The 26,613-nt window shown below is 42.4% G+C and overlaps 1 protein-coding gene across 2 annotated transcripts in view; it reads left to right on the forward strand.

The window, feature by feature from the left end:
* Positions 1-376: 376 nt before the first annotated feature.
* LOC143940244 (solute carrier family 2, facilitated glucose transporter member 11-like) overlaps positions 377-26,613 on the forward strand; it is a 70,240-nt gene continuing 44,003 nt past the window's right edge. Inside the window, exons 1-2 of one of the 2 annotated variants that reach the window (XM_077461417.1) lie at positions 377-661; positions 815-970. In XM_077461417.1, coding sequence (XP_077317543.1) covers positions 929-970 — 42 coding nt within the window. In that variant the 5' untranslated portion in view covers positions 377-661; positions 815-928. The remainder of the gene's footprint in view (positions 662-814; positions 971-26,613) is intronic. The other variant, XM_077461418.1, reaches the window with a different exon arrangement.

Consider the following 26,613-nt stretch of genomic DNA (forward strand, 5'->3'; position numbering starts at 1 on the left):
TGCTCTGTGGATTATTGCGCATAAATCGCGTGGCAATCGCATGAAGCTTGTCACCCAAAAGAAGCTCCTGCTCTTTTTTGGGCGACAAGCTTTGCGAGCAGCAGTTTGCCACGAGAACCCAAAACGCCAAATGTGACTGGATTCGAAAGATAAAACATTCCAAGGACTTTTTATGCATTTTCTATTTTATACTTTGCATTGATTACTAAAACTGAAGAAAAGAAAAACCAAACATGAAAAAAAGACGAAAGGTGAAAAAACAAAAGTTGGAGTAGTTGTCTACATCGAACAGTAAAAAATCCTTAATTGATAACATAACCGATTAATTCTTAAACTTTTGTGTTTATTTTCTTTTCTTAGGTTTTAATGAATTTGGAAGTTATTCAAAAACTTTGAAAGGTATTTAAAGTTGGGATGCTTCTGCTGTGCATCTTCCAATCATTCACAGACTTCTAAAATTATAAGCACAGTTCTAAAAAAAAAAAAAGTTGGCTCACTTACTCTCCTCCCTACACATGAACTTTGAAACTGAAGATGTTTAAAAAAAAAAAAAGAGCCCTAAGATAAACCCTGTGCTGTGACTATCACATGAAAATTTCACGTGTGCTGTTAAGGTCAGAATTTTAACATCTATTCCCTGAGTAAGATGGGAATAATCAAGGTATGATATAATTTTTTTGGAACTAATTAACCATGTATCCTTACAGACTCAAATGACTTAAAAAATAACATGCTTTGCTTGTTGTTGTCAAAGCATCTTGTGTTAAATTATGTTTGCATGATCCATTTTAACATGCATGGTTTATTCCACTAGTATAATGCTGGATATTGTTTTCACTGGGTGAAATCTTTCTAAAAGAGAGAGAAGGGCACAGACATTACTACAGTTAGATAAAGGAGTAGCACGGAAGCGACACTGGCCCCAGCAATGGAATATCAGCCTTTGATACACAAGAGAAGTGGAAGCCGGGTAAGTGGCGGATTATACTGTATGAGAGATGAGAATGAATGAGCGATGGTTGATCACAAGGAACTATTTACAGCTATAGCTGGAAGTCAAGTTGTGTTCATGGTACACACTTGTTTATCTCATACACATGGATTGCTGAATGTCTAGTCTTTAATACAGAGGAGAGGAAGCCGGGTAAGTGGGGGATATATATATACTATATAAGAAATGTGGATGAATGAATAATGGTTTATCACAAGAAACCATTTATAGTTATAGCTGGAAGTCAGATTGTATATATTCTATATCCTTGTTTATGTTGCAACGTGGATTTCTGTCTTGTTCCTATCTTGTGTCTGCAATACGTATCCAAAACACGGTCATCAGAGTTGTTTTATAGGAAATTGGGGCAATATAGTTAAGGACTGTATGTAACAACTTTTTTCAGTAGTGCTTTGAACAAGGAGAATGGGGTAAACCTCTGAAAGCTTGTCACAAAAAAATAACTGATTTGGCAAACTACAAGTGGCTACAATCACCTTACCCATGAAAGTTTTGGAATGTCTGCACTGAAGACTCAGATTCAAGCTGTCATTTTCAATCTCAGGATAGAAAATGATAGCTGATGCTGGATTGGTAGCAATAGGGAACACAGACACTATGTGGGGGAGATTTACTAAAACTGGTGCAGCAGTGCATAGTAACTAATCAGCTTCTAGGTTTTATTTTCAAATCGTAATTAAACAAGCCGAAGTAAAAAACTGATTGGTTACTATGCACAGCTGCAGCAGATTTTGTGTGCACCGATTTTAGTAAATCTCCCCCAATTATACATATTTTATTATGAACAATTTATATAGAAGCACCATCTACTATGAAATCCTGCAAATCTGTGTAGCAAAAACAAACCAAAAAAAAATTGGGATACATTGGAGAATCTGGTCTGTTTTATTTATTGTAACTTTTATGTTAAAGCCCATGCATCACATTCCATATGCTGTATATTTTAATCATTTTATCCATAGCTATCAGACTTTTATTTTGTGAAGGACTCATGTCAGCATTTTTGGTGCATATATATAAGGAAATCACTTCAATTATAATACATTCAAAGATGATCTTCTATTGCATATACTGTATACTAGGTGTTAATTGTGTTTACAAGTGATCATTGTATAGAGATGTATATAATTTTAATGGAGCAACTGACCTTTACAAGAAAGAGAGTTAATCATCAGCTGTTGCTTGAAGACTGGTTCACAGTTAAAATTAATTTCGGACATAAATGGTTACATCAGCGAACCAGTACCATGAGTGATCCATTGGTTTGAAAACATGTCTATTTGAACTCTGCTGATATGCAGGGACAAGCCAGTATTGTGCTCTACAGCTCCATAGGCATCAATGGAGACCTACAGTAAGTAGGCATGGACTAAATTATACATTGGCATGTAGGGTGTACAAGGCATAGCTTGAGGGTCTCTGAATCCTTTCATATACTTTACAGCCAGCTTTGTCTGTGTGATCTTTTAGTATACAGCTGGCAAGGGAAAACAAGATATAACAGTATAATTCTCTTGACTTTTTTTCCTGATTGAAATATTGATAATTGTTATCATAGGATATTGACACACCATTAATATAATGTGTATAATTTTACATAGCATTACTAAGGGCTCATGCACACAGGGCTTGAAAAACACCTCTTTTATTTTATTTTCTGCTTGTAAATGCATCTCTTTGTTGGCCTATGTGTCCACACATACATAGGCATTTACAGGCATATTAGACAAGGCGTTTACAGGCAGAAAAAAAACAAAAAACATCAACAGCACATTTAGGAGAGGAGCTTTTGGGCAGACAAAATGCGTGACGTGTCTAAAATGCTAGACATGCTTAGTGTTTGAGCATTCATTCATTCCAATGGCAAGAATAATTTAATATTCTGGCCAATGGAATCCATAAATGCTCAAATGCTTGACGCATCTAAACGTGTGTAATGTGCGGCTTTAGGCGTGTTTAGGCTGCTTTTTCCTGCCAGGAGTAAAAGGCATCCAGAAGAGAGATTGAAATGCCCTGTTGCATGAGCCCTAATTGTTAAACCTCTAAGATTATCAGAAAAACAAATTAAGAATCATTGATCATTTATTTCTTTAATAAAGGCTGCTGAAAAAGGTGCAGTGCTTGTAATGCTGGCCCCTGTGCGCATAATAAGATTGTGGTTGTTGTGTAAAGCCCCGTACACGGGCCGAATGCCGGGCAGCATCGGCCGGTTCAATAAAAAACGGTCGACATTCGGCCTTTGTGTAAGGCAGCCAGTCCAAAGAAGCCAGCTTCTGTTGGACGCGCATGCTAGAAAATCAGCAGCTGATCGGCTCCCAATCAGTGCTTTCAACCAATGGCTGAGAGCGAGGAACAGCGTGGCAGGGGAGCTGTGTCCCAGTCAGAACACAAGAGCTTAGCAGGGGGAGATCTCTGTACTAACATTGGATCGTTAGTACAGTGCCTCCGATCGGAGCTGACAGCTCACAGTGTACCAGGCTTTAATCTCCAATATATGGGGAAAAAACTAAAACTGGTGCAGATGTGCATAGTAATCGATCAGCTTCTAGGTTTTATTGTCAAAACTTAATTGAACAAGCTGAAGAGTTAAAAGCTTGATTGCTTACTATGTGCAACTGCACCAGATTCGAAGTTCTCCATTTTTAGTTGTTCAACCCATATTTGACAACCATGGCTCTCTCCATAGGTACAATGGAAACACGAGTGTAGACATGAAGGTAAAGAAAGTGTGGTATTTTTAGGTTAAAATGACCAGTTTTAGTAAATCTCCCCCCCAGATTATCGGTTATCTGATAGTTGCCCAGGTCTATGGGCTGCTAGTTGGTCATTTGCTGGTTGGTTGCCTGCTGCTTGGCAGGACTTTTGACAAATCCCGATCAGGGTCTTCTTCCAAGCCATTCTCACCTTTCAGACCTAGATGATATTTATACTGTTCAGTGTTCTACTCGTGCCACTATGCCCTACTCCATTTACCAATTTAGAGGGGAAACGGATGACAGAAAATAGTTGTCTATTGTAGAGTTCAGTCTTGTCTCTAGGGGTGACCTTTCTACACTGCCAACCCTGCCTGACTTTACTTCCAAGAGAACTGTCCCTGTTTCTATTTTGCTATGATTCAGACTTCCAAACTGATTCTAATATCAAAATGGTAGCTATTTTACTCAAGCCAAATTTCTCGATACAGATAGCGGCCAGCAAAGTGTTTGTTTTACTGCTTTTGTGTTGCCATTGCCAAAATCATCAGTGCACCATTGCTTACAATTTAAAGGGAAACTATAATGGTTTGAGATTCATTTTATTTAATCATCCTTTTTTTTTTTTTTTTTTTAAACATTTAAAAAACAAAGCTTGTTTTTTTGTTTTTTTACGAATAAAAATGTAAACTATCCCATATGGAATAGATTAGAAGAGATAGAATAGCAAAAGCAACTTCTTTTGTAGGAATGGTCAATCTTATTGAAACTTTGGACTGAACTGTCCAGTAAGGGATGAGTCTCTTACTGGACAGTAAGGGACTCATCCCTGCCATGCCTTGACTCATTCACTTGTTTTTGCAAATTTCAGCTTGAGCCAGTGGTGTGCCTTGTGTATTTTACACATGTGGCATATTATTTAACATCCCCCTTCACTATATATTGGTACAATCCAAATTGTCTGCATATCATTTGGGGGAGGGGGGGTGGCACATGAGAAGGAAAACTTGTGAAAGGGAGCAGAGAGCTCCATGCATTGGCTTGCAAAAAAATATAAGATAATATTCACATACAATATAAATATTTGTAGTCCTGACCATAATATTCAAATATGCACAAAATACATTCTTTTGAAACCCAACTCCAGGGATAAGGAAAATGCTCTCTTGCGGTAGGGCAGCTCTTGGGCTGCAATGGATAAATGCTTTTTTGGGTCTAGGGGGGCAGGGAAAGCATTTTACTTACCTGATTCTTTGCTCCCCTGGAAACCGGCACTCTCTTGAGTTAACGGTGGACGGTTCTTGGCACCCTCACGTCCAATGCAGGGTCAAAGGACCTGTTACCACTGGAGCATAGGGGAGAAAGGGTTGCGTGGACTGGTCTTGTAGCATAGAGGGGGTCTGCAGGAGGGAAGGATCTGGTAAGAAAATCTACTTTTCTTGTTCCTCTAGACCTAAACGAGCATTTAAACCTAGGGGAGAAGGGGCAGGGAGCATTTTTACTTTCCCTGGAGTTCAGCTTTAACTTTAAATGGGTATTTACAGTTCTGTGTAATAGCTCTTGCAATGGCAAACCATACACATGGGGTAAAGATTTTATGGAAGGGGGGCAGGTCACAGCAGCCACCAGGCTGTAGTATTCAAAATAGCTTTTAGTGCTGTAAAGTAAGTCCACTATAACAGACAGTAGTCATTTTGTTTTCTAAGTATGCACGGTAGCTCTGCAATGAAAGCAGGAATTGTATTCTAATATTCACAATGGCCTTTTCCCTTCTGTACATGCAAGGGAAATGTTTCATTTTCACAGCAATTTAACTAATGTTATCTAACAAATAAAGTTCCCCGGTGATAGTTTAGCTAATCTGCCATAACGCAGCCAGTAATTTCCTTGGTAAATACAATTTAACTTACTAATATTTCACTGAAGTGATAGATTATTAGACGGTGTAAAATCTTTTTCTGTACCTCTACTTGCTGGTTTATATAACTGCAGTGAGTAATCCGTCAGGAATGTAGACATTACTTTTCATTTCTGAAATTAGACCAAGATCCTAGGATTAATTGCTTGAAACTATCACACGAGCGACTAGCCAGATGGAAAATGAATTGACCCTGAAGAAATACTGCTTTCTGTGTGTGTGCTTGAGGGATTGGAGCTCTTTTGATAACCTCCATTTAAAATATAGAATGGGATCATTAATAAGGGACCTGTCTGGATTAATGAATGCCAGTGTTTGTTGTTCAGTTCTTCAGAAGGAGGGATCCTGGCTTTTATTCAGATAACAGAAACATTCCTTGATACTCCCAATTCTACATCTAACTGACATATGATGGTCACATTACTGCCATTGCCAGCTGCCTGGCAGTTACCTAACACTTTCAAAATACCTCTAGTATGAGGAAGCAGTCTTAAACTGCCTGTAAAATGCAAATCCAGAAGATTTACCCACTGCTGAATCTTTACCTACCACTGAACATAGTGTCTATCATGCTGTGTGCCCAGATGTTCTGGGCACAGGTAGCCAGATTCCATAAAACAGTGCTGCATATTGCATCCCGGGTGGTGACTCCCTGTCAGTCAAGCTGAAAAATTTGAGCCGAGAATATACCAAATAGATGCACTGAGGATGATTTACCAAAGGCAAATAGATTGTTAGGGAATCTTTCCTTAGTTTTGTCAATGTGGTGAAAAGTCACTTTTCAAAGAATATATAAAAATGTACAGATGGGAAAAACAAATTTCTGCTTGCACATGCTTCAGTGATGGAAGTCAGCAGAGTTTCAACTTATTCACTAAGCAAGCTAAGGGATAATTTGCTTCCAAAGAGAGAATTTCCATGTAAAGAGAACAAGCTATTTGCCTTTAGTAAATCAACCCCAGTTTTTCATCAAGCACAGAAAGCTTGGAATGCCACACGTTAAAAAGTCTTGTATTAAAGGGTAAGTCCACTTGTTCCACCTTTTGAACCATGTTACATGTTACACCTGTATTTAGGGTGCAACATGGTGCAAACCAGAGCCCCCCATCCCTCCATGACAGCATGTAGGGGTTCTTCACCCCTTCAGTAGCTGTCACTTTTAAAATTTGCAGAGATCGATGACTGAATACATAGATCTATGAATGAATGAATGAACTACAACTCCTGTCTGCCCCCACAGCCAACACATTTGTGTAGTTCTCTTTGGAACAAGAATGTTTTGTTACTCCTACATCCAGCTCTCTAGCTAAAAGCCTGTGAATTTTGCAAAAGAAAATTTTTTTATTTTTTTATTTTTTTTTATTTTTATTTGTAAAAAAATAGACCTAGCCTTTAAAATACATATTTTTTTTTAGGAGAGGTTGTCAGTTGCTTGAAAGTTAAAGCTAAATTTCAGCTCTCCCTTCAATGTAGCACAAATGTACAGAATCCTATAATGTACTGAAGTTCCTCTAATTTTACTGCACGCTATGAGTTTCTCATGCCGCGTACACACGGTCGAATTGTATGACGTACTTAGTCCGTCATACAATCCGGCGGACAATCCGGCGTACTTTGTACCGAACGGACTTGGCCACACACGGATACACAAACAGTCCGCCAAAAGCTTGCGCGATGACGTACAGCACGTACAACGGGACTAGAAATAGGAAGTCCTTCTGCTGACTTTGCGTTAGTGGAAGTTTGGTTAGAGACGATTCGCGCTTTTCAGACTTCAGCTTAATTCGTCCGTTTTAGTTTTTTTAATTTATTCTCGAATTAGAATATTAATCATAGGATGAGGATGAATAAAGACATTTGTGATAACTCTGTGTGAATATAAGCAGCAAAGCAACTTCACTTTTCTTGCATTATGAAGAAGAAAAGAATGTGCTATATTAAAAAATCACAAAATTAGCAGCATGACGAATATGCTAGCTTCAATACGAACACTAGTTTTACAAGACAGAGCGCTTCCGCCCTGTAAATTCTTTCTGGGCATGCGCCATTCTTAGTCTGTCGGACTAGCATACTGACGACCGTATTGTCCGCTGAAACCAAAGTAGGACGGAAAGATTGTTGTGCAAACCGAACTTCTTAGTACTCCAGACTGCACGCTGAAAAAGTCTGCTGAAGCCCACACACAAGCGGATTGTCCGTTGAAATGTGTTTCAACGGACTAAGTACGTCATACAATTCGACCGTGTGTACGCGGCATCACAGTATGCATTAAAGCCCACAGCAAGTCAGATAGAGCCCACCTAATTTCTTGTCAAAAGGACATTCAGCATAATTTAGCTCTTTCTTCCTTGGCCTGCCCCTTTAATTAATTGGATTTCAGTTCTTTCAATCATGGAAGCCCAGCATTACATGTTAGTGTTACAACAGCTTCCCTTTTTTATAAAGCTATGCCCCTTTCCACTAGCAATTATCTGCCTGCATTGATAGACAAGCATAGGGACCTAATGAGGATATCACAAGGTCTAACATTAGGTGTGTCATATTTTTACTTATGTCATTAGCAGGGGCATACGTACAGAGGGAGCAATTGTGCCTGTGTGGTCCCCCGTACACCTGGATAGGAGGGGAGGTGGGGGCGGCATATAGAGGAACTGATCCCCTCCATTTTCCTTCTACAGCCTTTTAGTGGCTGAAAACGGAGGGGATGGTTTCCTCTAAATGCCACCCTGCCATCCCACCTATCCACTTACTGCTGTGACCGAGCTCCTATGTACTCCCCCGGCCTCCCCTCATCTCCCACAGCACTGTCGGGTTCACCTCTCCTGCTGGTTGCTGTGATGGATGTCTCAATTCATTTGTACTGGTCACTGACTGTTCATTTATAAGGTCAGGGGGCCCTTTATGGTTTCCTGCACTGGGGCCCTGTAGATTCTAGTTAAGCCTCTGGTCATTAGCATGTTGATGATGGGGGAAGAAGGATCTAGGGAAAGCTTAAACTTCAACTTTAAACTACCTAATGGTTTATTACATCTCCCAGGGACTCTGATAGCATGGGCTTAGGTTTCAGGTCTGCACACGTCGCAACTGTTATAATAGGCTCCAGCTATCGCTGCTGCATTGTTAATCTATTGTATATCACTGAGAATGCTATCATAAGAGCACCCAAAACCTCTAAGTGTGAGGGGTCAGCAACCAAAGCAATGGGAGCTCACCACTCTTCTGTAGAGATATACAGTAAGAACCCAAAAGGTGACACAATCCACCAGGTTCCCAGCCATACCTATATTACTCTTGTGGGTTTACTTACCCTTTTAAAATGTTTTCCATTAATATTATTATAGTTTTAAATCTTTTCAATTTCCAGTAAAGGATGGCAGAGATTGATGCAACCAAAAGTGAGCAGTTCTGAGCACCCAAGTAGCCTTAGGTGGTTTCTAGACACACACAACTGGTATGCAATTATCTAATACAATTTATTCTATAAAATGTGGATGTTCAGACTTTTATAAAACAACTGTATTTACTGGATCACTGCATTTGATGGCATTTTAATACACTAACATACAAGAACACATGTAACCATGCAAGATTAGAAGTATAAAACCAAAAAAGTAAAGGGCAGCCTTTGGGTTGGTATAGCTGTGTTACTAAGAACCTGAATAACATCTACCCAATCTGACATTTACATTAAAGTGTATTTAAAGCCAAAACGTTTCTTGCAGTTTTGGAGAGAGTAATAGAAAGAAGGTTTAAAGCCTCCAGCACATTGTGCATCTACTATGATTTGCAGTTTGTCAAGCTTTGCATGCATTGGGAGCAGCACTATTCAAGAAATGCCCATGTGCAAATTTTAGGACATATCTCCTTATGATGCCTAGGGCAGCTTTAAACCCAATCACTGTGGGGGGGGGGGGGGGGATTCTCTCTTGCAGTGGGGCTGAATATATGAATGCTGGCTTATGTCTAGGGACCACAAAAATCAGTTTTCCGTACCCAAAACCCTGCCCCCCTGACATTTTAAATCTTTCCAACGGAATCAATTCCTATATGGAAAACCACTCGTCTGTATGCTATTCCGACGGACCAAAAATGACGCAAGGGCAGCTATTGGCTACTGGCTATTTAAATTCCTTTTTCTAGTCCCGTCGTACGTGTTTTACATCACCGAATTCTAAACATCCGGACTTTGGTGTAATCGTGTGTATGCAAGTCTGTTTCAGCGGAACTCAGTCAGAAAAACCATCAGAGTTTATTCTGATGGAAAAAACGGTCATGTGTATGTGGTTTTTACTCCATAAATTAAGTTGGTCAAGCCTTGCATGCATCGGGAGCAACACTATTCAAGAAAGAATTGCCCAGGTACTAATTTTAGGATATATCTCCTTATGATACCCAGGACAGCTTTAAACGCAATCACCGTGAAGAGGGGTGATTCTCCGTTGCCGAGGGGCTGCCCCATACTGCAAGGGTTAGATGCTGGCTTATGTCTTGGGACCACAAAAAACCATTTTTCTTACCCAACTCTCTGCTCCCCTGGTAGCCAATGCTTTCTTACAGTCAGGCAGTAGACTGTCTCTTGACATCTTTACTCCATAAATCCAATGCAGGGCTTTGGGCTCTGTTTTGGTGTTGATGTTCTCAGTGGGAATCCAACCACTAGAATATAGTGGAGAAGAGGCTGCATAGGATTGGGTAAATAAAAGTGCTTTTTACAGTCTCCTAGACCTAAATACGCCTTTCCTTGCAGCGTGAGGGCAATGAGGCATTTTTGTTTTCCCCGGAGTTCAGCTTTAACTCATCATAATGGTTTGCACTGATGGATATATGGAACTGTGGTTTTCATTATTACGCTGTGCCTCAGGCTTTTTGGGAAAAGACCAATTCCACTGCATGACTCTATTTAAACACCAGTCTGTCAGCCAATAAATTAGTAATTTAGATTAATTTCTGACATTTACACGTGTCCAGGCTACTAGTTATACTATGTATTTATCATCAGATATATCAGGTTCTCTGCCATCTCTATACCTCCCTGTACTTCTCTGTGGTGACACATCATTCTTCTCTTCATAAAAAAAAAAAAACATTGTGCTATGTATCCCCACCCTTAATAACTTGAAATCCCATGTATTAGTAAGCATGTTATGTCCAGAATCAGCTGTTCTAAATGACTTCAAGAAAGAAAATCTAGTGAAAATTGAAGAATCTAATTTCGTCATTCTGGGAAAACAGAAATGTGTGCATGTTGTTGTCCCCCTGTAACATTTGGCAGGCAGTAATGCAGCCAAATGTGACCATTTTACAGACCTATGCTGTGATTGGACACAGCATGAGTTTGTCAGCAGGTTATAGCCAATGATTATGGCTGTACACCTGCTGACCAGCTGTGGTTAATCACAGCACAGAATTCTGTGTTTACAAGCATCAGAGAAGATACAAAGTGTGTGGTACAGCATACAACAAAGTAAGTGCATATTCAATTCCAGATAGCGTTAAGTAACAGTCATTCACAATCAAAATTAAAGTTAAAAACAGAAGGGGCGTCTAAGTGCAGTATTCAGGAGTATTTTTTCAATAAAAGCTGTTAAAAGCACTTACAATATAGTAGATCAAATGAGCGTTTCTGGTGAAGGTCTGATAAAGGAGCAAATTGCTCATGCTCCAAAACGCATTACTGCGCCCTTGACGTCAGCTTCGGCCTATACACTCCAGTGTGGTTCCAGAAGTCCATCGGCTACCTTGCTTCCTTGCTTCTTCCTCTCCTGCAACAGCGGTGGACCAGCTCTTCCTCCCCTTAGAGGTGAAGGACTCTACAGGATGCCTATTATGCTGGCTGAGATGCTCATTTGATCTACTGCATTGTAAGTGTTTTTAACCACATTTATGAATACTCCTAAATACTGCACTTAGAAGCGCCTTCTGTTTTTTACTTTAGTTTCCTCAAGAGTTGCTTTCTCTACCTTGCAGCTGCAAGTGCTCCCCCAGTCTTTCCTCCTCCCCTTAACTATGATGTTGAAGCTGATGTGACAATAATCCATAATCTAGTACAGTTCACTGGAGGACTTTTCCTGACAAAAGCACCCTATTCCTTTTCCTTTTATTCACAACTGAAATGACTATGAGAATGACTGATTTTGTTCATATGTTCAAAGGAAAACTCTTGCTCCTATGCTGTACTTTGAAATCTACACCACTTCTAAATTATTTACCCTACATTAAAAGTATCAATTTTAAATCATTTGAAATTGTCTTTAAATCCTTGCCAGACCCATAGCCACCCACAACCTTCTTTTTGAAGGCCTGGGAAAGTTCTTTTGATATGGGCATGAGGATGCCACACAAATGGATAGCAAAGAAAACACCCTGGATATCTGAGGTTTTATGGTTAGTTTAGGAGAACACCCATGTTCAAGTTAAAGATCTGTTTGCCTGTTCAAAAAGAAATTATTAAAAGGTAATTACTTTTCCACATGACTATATATATATATGCAGGTTTTGCTTCCTGTTTAACAATATGGCAAAATGTCCTTTTATCACTGCTTTTCTCAGTGAATGGGCATACTCAGCTCTAATTTTGTCTTATTTCTGTCTAATTGGCTGAATGGCCCTTGCGGCACTGCCCATCTTGACAAAATTGGACTGGAAAATCAAGGGTGGAAAATGTGTCCAAAACAGGTACAGGTCCAAAACGGGTACATGAATCTGTCGGAAGTCAGCATTGAGGTCAGAGTGTCCATACTGGGCACTTCTTCTTTAATGCATTCACTCCCCCATCACTGTGCTCCTCACACAGACTGGTGCATGGCCAAGAAGTTTTGTAGTGGAGTGGGTGGAGCCTGAAGAGAACTGAGACACTAGTTCCTCCTATTAGATTGTAAGCTCTCATGAGCAGGTCCCCCTCTAACCATCTTGTGTTGAATTGTATTGTAACTGGACCATCTCCATTTACCGGTATATTGTAAAGTGCTGCACAAACTGCTGGCCCTATATACACTCTGCCTTACTTTTGATTGACAGTGCATGACAGCGGACAAAATCATCTCTACTATTCAGTCCAATAGCAACTTTCATTTACACCCACTGCCATCAATGAAAAACAAGGTGGACCTGATGAGCAACTACCCTCTATCCCAGCAGGCATCACCCACCTAATAGGCACTGCTGCTGTGGGGATTAGTTTCCCACCACACTTCAAACATAACCCAGGTCCATACTCAGCACTAGTGATGGACGAACTTCCGACGGGACGCTTCGCGAACGCGGCTAAAAGTTTGCGAACCCCAAGGTTCGCAGCGGACCCCATTGACTTTAATGGCAGGCGAATCTTAAAAACCTCCAGGTCATATTTTCAGCCACAAAATACTTACTACCTGTGCACACATAGTCCCACAACATGGACACTCGCATAACAAAAGTATTAAGTGAATCTGAGATCGACAACGACAAGCATTCTTTTTTTATCTGTGAAATTTTGACAATTCAGGAGTGCATGAAGGCCATGGAGGAGAGGCAAGGTCATGGCAGGCTATGAGGGGGTGCAGGAGATGATCAGTGCCACAGTCAGGGCAGCACAGTCCTGTGCCAGTGTCCCAGTGTGCCAACCTGTGCTTGAGCCCCTCTCTCTGCCCCGCCCTTACCCCCACCTATGCAGGGCTCCACTGCGGTGGTCCGGAGGTGCCAGTCCAGTGCTGGTCCTCAGCCATGGTGCTGGTACTGCCTGCTGATTGGCTTCTTTGCTGCTATCTCCCTCACTGTCTGAAACCAGCACCGCAATAGAGACTGAGCACTGACACCAGCACCGTGATAGAGAGCACTGACACCAGCACCGAGATAGAGAGCACTGACACCAGCACAGTGAGCACACAGACACCAGCACCTTGATAGAGAGCACTGAGACCACACCGCAGTCCTGTGCCAGTGTCCCAGTGTGCCAACCTGTGCTTGAGCCCCTCCCTCTGCCCTGCCCTTACCCCCACCTATGCAGGGCTCCACTGCGGTGGTCCGGAGGTGCCAGTCCAGTGCTGATCCTCAGCCATGGTGCTGGTACTGCCTGCTGATTGCTTCTCCGCTGCTATCTCCCTCGCTGTCTGAAACCAGCACCACAATAGAGACTGAGCACTGACACCAGCACCGTGATAGAGAGCACTGACACCAGCACCGTGATAGAGAGCACTGACACCAGCACCGTGATAGAGAGCACTGACACCAGCACCGTGAGCGCACAGACACCAGCACCTTGATAGAGAGTACTGAGACCACACCAGCACCGAGATAGAGAGCACTGACACCAGCACCGAGATAGAGAGCACTGACACCAGCACCGAGATAGAGAGCACTGACACCAGCACCAGCACCGAGATAGAGAGCACTGACAGCAGCACTGATACCAGCAACCCACTGCGGGACCCAAAAATATGACACCGCTCAACCTCTTCAAACAGGAGGGTACGAGCATATAGTACGGTGTGCTTTTCTTGTACAAGGAAGTGAGCCAAAGGTAGAAAAAAGGTCCGTGTGCTCGATTAAATAAATAGTTTATAGAGTTATGCATATACATGTCTACTGGTCACATATGTTGAATTCCTCCAAGATCCATGCCTCATTACATTTTTATAAATGTGAGGTAGTCAACACTGTCGTGAGCTAGGCGAGTGCGCTTATCAGTCACGATCCCCCCTGCTGCGCTGAACATCCTTTTCGGACAGGACACTGGACGAGGGGCAAGCCAACAGTTCCATTGCAAATTGGGCAAGCTCTGGCCAGAGGTCAAGCCTGCCCACCCAGTAGTCCAGGGGTTCATCACTTCTCAGAGCGTTCACATCGGCCGTTAACCCGATGTAGTTGGACACCTATCGGTCTAGGCGTTCCCTGATGCTGGATCCGGATGAGACCTGTCGATGGGTCGGCTGAAAGAATGACCTCATAGCAGAAGTCACCAACACATCTTCAAACCGCCCTCTTCTTGCAGGCATTGTTGGATTGGTACCCGCAACTCTTTCTCTGGGAGTGAGAATTCCTCCTCTGCCAGCGCACGCAAAAGCAGAATGCAGCATTTCTCGAGGCAAGGCCTGGAAGTGCTCCATTCTGAGAGCCCTCTGTGACGGTGGTAACATTTCCGCCATTTTGTGTTTGTACCGGGGGTCTAAGTACGTTGCCACCCAGTACTGGTCCTTGATGATGCTTTTTATACGGGGTCCCTGTTAAAACACTGGAGCATGAAGGCCCTAATTGCACTAAACTGGAAGCGGTGTGGTGGCCTGGCTCCTGCTCATCATCCAGGATAATGTCGCCCTCCTCGTTCTCCTCTCCCCATCCACGCACAACAGGGATCCCAGAAAGGTTTAAAGCAAGTTCTTCTTGCTCCTCCTCTTCAGACTCCTGTTGTTGACTTGTCTCAGATAGAGTAGCCCCCCCGGGAATTCATCCAGCATTGCAACTTCCTCATCTTCCTGCTCCTGCTCCTCCACGGCTTGATCAATGACACGACGCAATGCACGCTCCATAAAGAAGACATAAGGTACGATGTCACTGATGGCGCCATGGCTGCGACTGACCAGTTTGGTGATCTCATCAAATGGCTACAGAAGTCTGCATGCATCACGCATGAGCAACCACTGGCGCGGTGAAAAAAAAACAAGCTCCCCAGAACCTGTTCTGCCGCAGAGTTCGTACAGGTAGTCGTTAGGCTGCTCCAGCAGAAACGTGCAGTTATCAAGCATATAGAAGGTTGAGTTCCATTGCGTCAGGGAAATCACAAATAAGACGTCTGACCGGCAGATTGTGTCACCGCTGAATGTCAGCAAGGCGAGGCCTGGCCGTGTAAGATCTTCTGAAATGGGCCGAGATTTTCCTTGCCTGCCGCAAGATGTCCTGGACCCCAGGGTATTTGACAATGAATCGCTGCATGACCAAGTTTAAGACGTGTGCCATGCAGGGCACGTGTGTAATCTTGCCCTGTTTCAATGCGCTAAGCAGATTGGCACTGTTGTCACACACCACTTTACCAACTGTCAAATTGAGCGGTGTTAGCTACTGATCTGCCTGTGAACGCAAAGCTGAAAGGAGTGCAGGGCCAGTGTGGGTTCCGTTGCTCCCACTGGGCTCGGTGATGGCGGCTCATGTGCCTCCTTAAGGCGGTCATCCCTAGGTGAGTGTTGGGCTTACCGTGACTTATGCGTTGACTGCAAAGATTGCAGATGGCAACACTATTGTCAGCAGCGGACACGTTAAAAAAAAAAGCCCACATTGTGGAGCCATGTGCCGGCGTCCTTGGAGCGCCAGATTTGACCGTACATGGTTGATGCCTCGCTCCTAATACATTAGCAGTCTGCTTTGTCCCTCTTGTGCAATCTAATTTCCGCCTGCTTCTCCTTCCTATCTGCTGGTCCATATCTCCCTCTGAACTCCCCTCCTCTTCCTCTCTTGTGGGCACCCACGTGACATCACTAGACACGTCGTCATCTACGTCACCTTCCCCACCACTATAATTAGAGATCTCGGAGTAGGCAGCAACACCGGGGACCAACCTCCTCCTTGGGCTGATCTGGGTACTGTCGTCAGACTGCTGAGTGGCGGATGTTGCTACCTCCTCTTCCTGATCCAATGCCAAGAGTGGCTGCGCATCGGCAATGTCTTGTGATGGATCGAAAAATAATTCCTGTGACTCAAGCGGAGGGTATATGGTGGTGATGGTGGTGTTGGTGGTAGTGTCTTTGGGGGTGCACACAGCAGAGAGTGAAGAAGAGGGTGAAGATCGAGAGGATGAGGAGGGTGCAGAAGAGTAAGGCTGAGTGAGCCACTCAACCAAGTCTGGTGCGTGCGCAATGTCCCACTTTGGCTCAAGCCTGTTGCTCCTGCCCTACCCCTACCACCCCTGCGGAAGGGCCTGCCTCTTCCTCTGCCTGTCATTTTTTAAATGACCCTGTGACAAAAGTCTCTAGAGAAGTGCAGTATGTATGTGGAAGAAGGTATATGACACCCCGCTTCAATCGGTCGTTTTGGGGGGGGCACTGGTCTATCACACCAGTTATAATACTTTTTTTTTTATTGCGTTTGACACTCTCTGTAGTATCGCTGCAGAACCGCTCAGCAGTCACAATGCTGCACAGTGGAAATGCACTATACTATGCTTTCTATATTTGCAAGTATTTTATACGTGTATTACACCCCTATTACACCCCTAGTGAATTGCAGACTGTCCCTGCTCCAAACACCAAACTGTCCCTCCCTACACTGAGAAATGACAGCTGCAGAATTGGTCAGCAGCACAGCAGTGCAGTGCACTATAATATGCTTTCTATATTTAAAGGAAAGTATATTATATGTGTACAACCCTATATACTGTACACCTATACCAGTCCTTAAAAGGACCTTTGTGGACCTAATAGTAATAGCTAGTGATTAAACTGACTGTCCCTGCTCCACACAGCGTCCTGTCCCTACACTGACAAAAGACAGCTGCAGAATCGGTCAGTAGTGCACTCAGCAGCACAGCAGTCAGCAGCAGTGCACCAGAACATACTTTGTATCTTTGAAAGAAAGTATATTCCAAGTGTATTACAACCCGATATACTGTACACCTATACCAGTCCTTAAAATGACTTTTGTGGACCTAATAGTAATAGCTAGTGATTAAACTGACTGTCCCTGCTCCACACAGCGTCCTGTCCCTTCACTGACAAAAGACAGAATGTAAAATGGCCGCCAGATCAGGTCTATTTATAAGGTAAGGGGTATGTCCAATTGTCCATGTGCTGAAATGTCTCAATTGGCTGTCCTGTACCCCATGATGGATGTGTCATCATGGGTCAAAGTTCTTTCACAAACGTATATGTCCGCCGCGCGAACAGCGCCAGAAGTCTGCCGGTTTGGCGAATTGCAAACGAGCAAAATTCGTCACGAACCGACCGCTGGGGAAACCGCAAGGCCATCTCTACTCAGCAAGAAGAGAGAACCACAATCAGTGACGGCCCACAACCGATGGCAGTGACGGCTCAGCCGATTGCTGCTGTCACTTGTAAACAGCTGGCAGGGGAACTCTTCCACTTCTCTCTTCCCCTGCGATGGTCTGCATTATATAATGCTATCAGTCAGAGCAGCAGAGGACATGAGCAGTAAAAGTGTTCCTCTGTTGGCTGTTTGTTTACAAGTGACAGCAGCGATTGGCTGAGGTATCATGGCATCATTGGCGGTCCTACTGTGATGGAGGATTGAATACTTCTCATCTCTGGGGCCCCAAAGGCCCCTACCCCCATATCTGGGCCCTTAAGCAGCTGTGTTGGTAGTTCCACCATTGATACTTGCACTTATCTGTACCACTAACAAGGTACCAGTATCAAGTTTAGAGCAAAATAGAATATAGCACCCCCCTGAATCTCCTGGGAGCAGAAAGGTACCTCCAGATACAGGGAGCGGCTTACATTCACCCCAGGGCTGAGTCCATGGCTATAATGGGAAGTTAGAACAAATATGGGCACCAGTCACTTTAGGTAGTTTTTAATGCTTTAATGAAGAACTTGAAAGAAGTAGTAGTAAAGAGTTTGAGGGGAGGTTGCAGATACCCTTTTGTAGCAGATCACTTACAGACTCCTTAGGTTAAAGATACACAAACACAGCTTTCTTTCAGCCGATCTTGAATATCTGGGTAGGTCTCTCACACAGACCTAGCAATCGGTAAATGCCTGGATAAGTCTCTCACAAACTTAGCAGCCAGGAGTTTGTTACCTTGATTGGATTGTAGAACAGCTTCACAGTACCAGAACTTTTAAGCCGACTCGGCAGTACTGTGAGGGTAGGTAGATGTAGATGCGTCCTCCAAACGAGTCACCAGGACCTTCTGAGAAACCAGCCTTCATCCTGGCTCTCTCCAGCAAGAGTCCTCCCCTGGTTCTCCTCAGCTTGGCTCAGCTTCTTCCAAACAGGCAAGATGACATCTGTCCAATAAATACCCCTTCCCAGAATGCACAGTGGCAGGAACCTCCTACTGGGCTGTTTCTGGAAAAAGAATATTCATTACAGCATTACTTAGTTGTTATTCTCCCACTGTCCTGTGGTACCAGTGACACCTACTGACAACAGTGGGAAATGCACAACACAGCCAAATTGAGGACAGAATCAAATAAACTATGTATAATCAATCTGAGCTGGTTTCAGCTCAGCCAAAAACTAAATTTACCTTATAGCCCCATTTCTGGGAACAGGGGGCTACAGAATATAAGGTATGTTTTGCTGCAGATCCTCTAAATGCCTCACAGTACTCTATGGAGGTCAAATTAGGCCAACCCTTTGACATTATAAATAATGATTAAAATGAATGTAAGACAAAATAATTTTTTTCATTGTCAATAGTACATTCCCCAATGAGGACTTTTATTAAATATCCATTGCTCTGTTCACCGTCCATCCCCAACTTCATACCTAGTAATTCTGCCCTTTTTGCAGCATTTCAAAAACTGACTTTTTTGTAAAAGTGGTTCTTAATTTGCAGCAATGTTCACCTTCTCCACGTAGCTCCTCTTCATAGGTTAGCTGGGCCACATAGCGATACCAACATTTCATGTATCCCACAAACCTCAAATCAGTGCTAGCTATAGCTGGCACTGTCTATAAATTACATTACAGTCCTTATAGAAAGCTTCAAATCACAAAAAGAAAATGAAAATGTAAACACATAAAGCATTTTGAATTTTGGGTTGCTATCTCAACACAGATAGAAATGTTGTGTGCTGTGTTTTAATTTAAAATGACTGTTTTCTCTGTCAGAGAGGTTTTTTTTTCAATCTTAAGCTGAGAGCAAAAGTTTTATATATATATATATATATATTTTAAAATACTTTTATTCACTCTTAAAGGGGAGGTCCACCCTAAAGTGGACCTTCCGCTCATCGGAACCCTCCCCCCCTCCGGTGCCACAATCGGCACCTTTCAGGGGGGAGGGGGGTGCAGTTACCTGGATAATCCAGGTAACTGCACCCACTTCCGGGATAGCTCTCTGCGGAAAGGGGCGTAACTTACGCCCCTTTCCGCAAGTGCCCGCCCCTTCCCGCAAGTGCCCCGCTGCCTGCTGGGAAACACACAGATCCCAGAGGCAGCGGGGAGCGTCCTTATTGCGCAGCGCGATTCGCGCATGCGCAGTAGGGAACCGGGAAATGAAGCCGAAAGGCTCCATTTCCTGATTCCCATACCCAAGATGGCGGCGGCAGGACCCGACAGGCGACCTAGAGATCGGCTTCGGGTGCCGACATCGCGGGCGCGCTGGACAGGTAAGTGTTACTATTTTAAAAGTCAGCAGCTGCAATATTTGTAGCTGCTGGCTTTTAAAAAATAAAATAAAACGCGGAGTCCCGGTGGACTCCCGCTTTAAGAAGTGTGTCAGGATTTCTTATCTGTAAATCAAGGGTTAATAACGTGCCTGAGCCCTGATCACTGTCTGTAAATCCTTGAATTTTACAGCAGTCAATACCACTCATGCATGTCCTGGAGATAACAATTCTATCTATGTGTATAACAATGTAATCACGGATCCAACTCTAACCAAGCAACCTAATTTGATTTGAAGTCTTGCATTTTTACTTCATTGAGTAAGTAAATAGTAAGCCTGAAATGCCTAACATTTGGCTTTCGTCAGTCGACTGCAAGTCATCATAATATTCATAAAATCACAATCTTTATAGAAAATATGTAGCACCCTCTACCTTAGGTAGGTAAGTTTCTAGAGTAGTGTTTTTTTGTGTGTACTGCAAGTGCAGGTAAATTTAGGCAGGCCTAACTGTGAGCTAGGCCTGTTTGTTTTTAAACTGGGGGCAAGGGAGTGGTTTAGTGTAGCAACAGGTGACTGACATGTACTTTATCTCTCTGGTGCCTCCTTTGTTTCCAGAGGGTTCTGGGAAATAGGCAGGGCAGACAGTGAGAGTGACATAGAGTGTATCCGGGAGCCCTGACCAATCCTAGTTGGCAGGCCTCCTATATATACTCATGGTCAGCCTGCTAGGGGATTAGTTGTTGGGTGGAAGAACTGAATTATGGCGTGTTACGCTGTGGTGGCCCTTGAGACACCCTTTCGGGAGCTGGGAGGGAGCCTCTCTTTACACGTCATTGAGAGGTGAACAGGAACAGGTGGAGGACAGTTGGAAGCATTTGTGGACAAGTCATTCAGGAGGGATCCATGCCGGGTTGATGAGTGAGAAGCTCTGGGAGAGACATGCCAGTATTGGATGTGGAGCCAGAGTCAGAGTCGCTGCAGCCAGGAGGGTTGGCAGGATTTGCATCAGACTTTCTGGGAGCATTAGTCCACCAAGTATCAGTTAGCACAACTATTCTTTTCATCTAAAATGGTTGCTACAACTAAGGGGACTGCAGACCCCTGACAGCAAACTAGGAAAATGTTAGGACTTAATCAGAGCGAGGCCTAGCCATGTGCTAACGGTGACAGGAATCTAGAACTGGGCAGTGAGAGGAAAGCAAGTCATCTCAAGCAGTTTGCTGGAGGAGATGTGAAGTAGCAGAGACTGTCAATTTAGATTCAACTACCTTTATTTCTACTAAGAAAGATTAATTCTTTGGGCATCCCATGTCCCTTTTCCCCATCCAAGTTTAATCCCCTAATAAAAACAACAAAAACAAGCAAGAGACTCTTCATTGACCGGAGAAAGTGTGCCTCAAATTGATGTCTGACCAAGCAGGATGATGTGTGGAGCTGAAACACTCACGACCCCACGGGGGACACCGCTACATATACAATCATCACAATTTTAAAACAACCCATGGGGAAAAATGTCAGTCACATCAAAATGTATTTCACCCCAAATAATTAAAGTCCACGCTGTGTTATATATACTGTATATAGGTCCTATTAAATGTAGTCTGTATGTTTTTTTGCTAAATAACTAGTAATTTTGCCAGTTCCTCTTGGTTGATCTTTCAAACTACTATGCCATACACGGAAGCAGATATGTCCTAGCATGGTCAGTTGGCATCCCGTCTCCTGACTTAGAAGCTACAGTATAACAGGCCAATGCCTGTAGACTCATAGTCAGATTCAGGTGCCATGTCCCTGTCCAGCCTTTACAGGTTGGTAGAAAGCAGAGGAGATTAGTATTACCATGGGGCTCCTCTTCTGTCTTCAGCAGAAGCCACCAAGAGTCTTCTGCAGGCTCTGCCTCCAGTCTTCTGAGCTGTGGGAGCACAGGTGGCAAGCAGTTATGTGACTGTAGCAAAAACCAACATAAAAAAGATGTCTAATTATTTTTTTTAAGGATTTTTTTAATTTTGTTTAAGGAATTTTTTTAAGGAAAAAAGGAAAATGAATTTGAAAAAGAAATCACATCATACTATGCCATTTCCAGGTATGGGGGACAATTTTTTCTAAAAACATTGTTATATACAGATATTGAATTGTTTATCTCCTGCTCTCTAACTCCCTTGTCACCTCCTCCCACACTCGCCTCCAGGACTTCTTCCGAGCCTCTCCCTTCCTTTGTAATTCCCTACCCCAATCTATCCGACTATCTCCAACTCTATCCACTTTAAGGCCCCTGAAGACATTTCTCCTCAGAGAAGCCTATCCTGCCTTCACCTAACAACTGTGCTTTAATTTTCTTCATCAGCTCATCCCTCCACAGTTATTACCTTTTGTATTACTTGACCCTTCCTTTTAGATTGTAAGCTCTAATGAGCAGGGCCCTCTGATTCCACCTGTATTGAATTGTATTGTAACTGTACTGTTTGCCCTAACGTTGTAAAGAACTTTGCAAACTGTGGGTGCTATATAAATCCTGTATAATAATAATAATCTCCAGGACATGCATGAGTGGTATTGACTGTGTAGGATTTACAGACAGAGAGGAACTCTTGATTCACGTATAAGAAGTCCTGACATTACTCACTGTGAGTGAAAAAACTTTATAATGTCTATATAAAAAAAAAGATGTCTTATTATTATTATTATTATTATTTTATTTTTATTTTTTTATGAACATAGGCTATGTTTTTCATAGTATCTAGTGTCATACCATGATTTGTACTTTGTTTACACTTTAAGTAAACAATAACTAATTTGAACATAGTGAACATACAGAATACTACTATATATATTTTACAATACATCTTTATATATTTTAAGCATTATTCCTTGAAGATTTTTAGATTTCTGTCCAGCATGTGACAATCATAAGATAAATGAGCAGTGCCTCTCGTCTCTGCATGGCAATTTGAAAACCGAGGCATTTAATTGGAACACTTAGTTGTCTTACGTTCACTAGCCCTAGGAATCCTCTCTTTAATTTTTCTGTTCATCGTCCATAAAATTGTAAAGAAACAAACTGTAACAGCAGACAGTGGGAAGCAGCCTCAATTGTATAATTCTTTCCTAAGTGCAGCCAGTATTGTCCATGTTAGGCCAGGCTTTCCCAGCACACGCAGAGCTGCCTCAAAATAGAAAAAGCAATAACTGCTGAAACACACAGAAGGCAGCCGCTTGGTGAAAAATTATCTTTGTGTATGGCTGTTGTGTTCCTATGAAAGTTGTTCATGGGAATAAATTTGAAAGGTTCTTTTTTTTCTATACAGGAACTTTAATCCATCATTCCCTAGCAGCACATTTTTTTCATGTTTACATTACTTCGCCCTGCTCTCTTCAACTGCCATGTAAGCAGTCAATCGTTGGAACCTACCTTTTAAATTTGGGATATATTCACCTGAGTCTGCCATCCTTTTCCCCCTCGCCCATACCATTTTCAGTTATGGGGGACAGTTAACCCAGCCTGTCAATGTGCCTACACCCTGCAAGTCCCCTATTGCTGATGTCATCCTCTTTTGGATCCTGAAAGGGCCCCACTGCTGAGAAGGCATTTAAGAGTGGCAATGTCTTTAAGGCAGTGACATGAACAGTCACAGAAGGAACCTAATGTAAAACAAAATAATAAGTCGTAGTGCTAGCCTGTGTGCTGGTGGGATGTAGATGTAGATAAAAGTCATAAAACCTATGAGACCTCCAATAGGAGTTAGAATAGTCCAATAAGATGGAGATGAGGAGGAGGGATGATGACGCTGGAATCTGGGATCAGCCGTACATTGGACGCAGCATCTACATCTTGGCAAACTGGCCTCAGAACAAGGAAAAACAAATAGGGCGATTTCAGCAAAAACATCCCAATTTTATTAGTAATAAAACAGCATCCACGTCCAGCGGGCTGAACGAAAAAAAAAACTGGAGAGCTCGGGCTATCTAAGCCGCTATCTAGGCTGCTGAGCTATTGTTTACTGGGAGGGTGACTGCCCCCTTCCAGGACACACTGGTCATTGGCTGAGAGCAGTGTTCGGATTCGGATCACCAGATCTTTTTTGGTCATGTCCCTTTGACAGACGCTGGACGTTCGGACGGCTTCTGTCGGATCGACTGCCATACACACAGGCCGAATATTGTCTGGTTTCTATTGAACCTGCTAATACCGCCCAATATTCGCCCCATGTGTACGGCCCTTAACCACTTCCCAACCAGTGCACACTGATGTACGTCGGCAGAATGGCACGGGCAGGCATATTGGCATACAGGTACGTCCATTTTAAAATGCTGCCCTGCCATCGTGTGTGCGCCGCCGGTGGTGCACTCGCGTGCCGGTCGGGACCCCCGTGAGTCCAGTTACGCGTCCCGCGGACTCGATCGCCGCGAGGATGCCCGCGATCATCTCACGGCGGCTGAACAAAGAGATGCCGTTGTAAACAGCATCTCCCCATTCTGCCTAGCAATAAGTGACGCTGATCTCTGCTCCATGTGATTGGAGCAGAGATCAGTGTTCACTAACACAAAGCCCAGCCCCCCACAGTTAGTAACACGCCCCTAGGAACACTTAACCCCTACACTGCCACCCCCTGGTTAACCCCTTCACTGCTAGTGTCATTTACACAGGAATCGATGCATTTGTATAACATTGATCGCTGTATAAATGACATTGGTCCCATAAATGTGTCAAAAATGTCCGATGTGTCCGTCATAATGTCGCAGACACAATAAAAATCGCTGATCGCCGCCATTACTAGTAAAAAAAAAAATATTAATAAAAATGCCATAAAACTATCCCTATTTTGTAAACGCTATAACTTTTGTGCAAACCAATCAATAATCGCTTACTGCATTTTTTTTTTTACCAAAAATATGTAGAAGAATACGTATCGGCCTAAACTGAGGGAAAACATTTTTTTATATATATTTTTGGGGGATATTTATTATAACAAAAGTAAAAAAAAAAATGTTTATTTAAAAATTATCGTTCTATTTTTGTTTATAGCGCAAAAAATAAAAACCGCAGGGGTGATCAAATACCACCAAAAGAAAGCTCTATTTGTGGGAAAAAAAGGATGTCAATTTTGTTTGGGAGCCACGTCGCACAGCCGCGCAATTGTCAGTTAAAGCGACGCAGTGCCGAATCGCAAAAAGTAGTCTGGTCTTAAGCCAGCAAAATGGTCCGGTCTGAAAGTGGTTAAGACAGGAAGTGTGTTACTGGCCAGATCACCAGGTGAAATAAAGGGGGAAAAAAAATAAAGAAAACTAAAACAGCTACCATATCTAATGATTGTCTAGTTAGCCAGGATGATCACAATCCAAGTGTAACTCATGTACTGTAGTTTGTATTTATCGATTTTAGTTTAAAAAAAAAAAAAAAGCAGAAATGTAATCAAGATCATTTAACTTACTGCTGCAAAATGGGACAGGAGGCCCACCATATTTAATAAAGGTAATTTTTTCTAAACCTTAAATACAGTCATACCCCATTTTTAAGTACACAATGGGGTTTATTTACTAAAGCTGGAAAGTGCAAAATCAGGCTCACTTCTGCATAGAAACCAATGATTTTCCAGGTTTTATTACCAAAGCTTAATTGAACAAGCTGGGGTTAGAAGCTCATTGGTTTCTATGCAGAAGGGAGCCTGATTTTGCACTTTCCACCTTTTAGTAAATAAACCACATTGTGTACTTAAAAGTGGGGTATTCCTGTATATTCCATTTTTGTTTTGGTTTAATACTGCTTTAAAGGTTTGCTTTGTGGGTTAAGTTTATTGATCAGTTTAGCTAGCGACTATACTGAGGTCAAAGGTGTAACATTAGGCACACAGACATGTGATGGTGTTACACATAGCTTTGAATATCTGTTCAGTTCTATATTTTATAGAAATGAGCTCCATTATTTTTAATGCTAGTAATCAATAGTCCGATATTCCCAAATTTGAATCTAAAAGCAAAGAGAAGGCTTGTAGACCAGAAGTGACACCTAGATGCTAATGACCTTCTCACATCCTTGTAGCTATAGCTAAGGATGAGTTACCTGTCACCTCACTGAGCCTCAAAGGGAGTCTCTAGTCAAATAAATATTGTATCATTTTAACAGTTATAGAATTGTTGATGACTTTGCACCTAAAAAATCCCATCCATATAATCTAATTTGTTTATAACTCAATTCAATTATTTTAAGTTAGATCATGTTTTCAAATGTCTTACCAGCTGATTTCTCCTACTCAAGGATATATGGGGTGTCTGCCTGCCATAATTACATGATCTGTGTTGTACTAAGAATAACAGCAGGGAAAAGCATAGAGCGAATCGCATGAAATGCAACCATTTTCTATTTTAGCCAATATTTTTTATAGTTTTTTATAAACATGAGAAATTAAAGAATTTACTCAGTTGAGTTTAATATAATAGCTTTTTTCCCATTCCTTAGTTAAATATTCATTTTGTAAACTTTTTTTTTAAAATATATACTGTAGGTAACAGTTAACTATTGTTCACTTACTCCTAATTTGGGCTGAGTGAATCTGCCTGGACTCATTTTGCAAATCTCGCTCGAAGTTTGTGAACGTTGCAGTGAACCCCATTAATGATTATGGGGAGTCAACCTTATTCGATTTTAGCCATTTGTAGGGCCAATAACAAGCTATAGTCAAACAAAAGACTCAGGAAGCTAGGCTTTAGAGGAAAACCTAGACCTCATCCCTAC

The sequence above is a fragment of the Lithobates pipiens genome, unplaced genomic scaffold (genome assembly GCF_037356315.1).
Source record: "Lithobates pipiens isolate NorthernLeopardFrog02 unplaced genomic scaffold, aLitPip1_a1.2 Scaffold_3, whole genome shotgun sequence".
Classification (NCBI taxonomy): domain Eukaryota; kingdom Metazoa; phylum Chordata; class Amphibia; order Anura; family Ranidae; genus Lithobates; species Lithobates pipiens.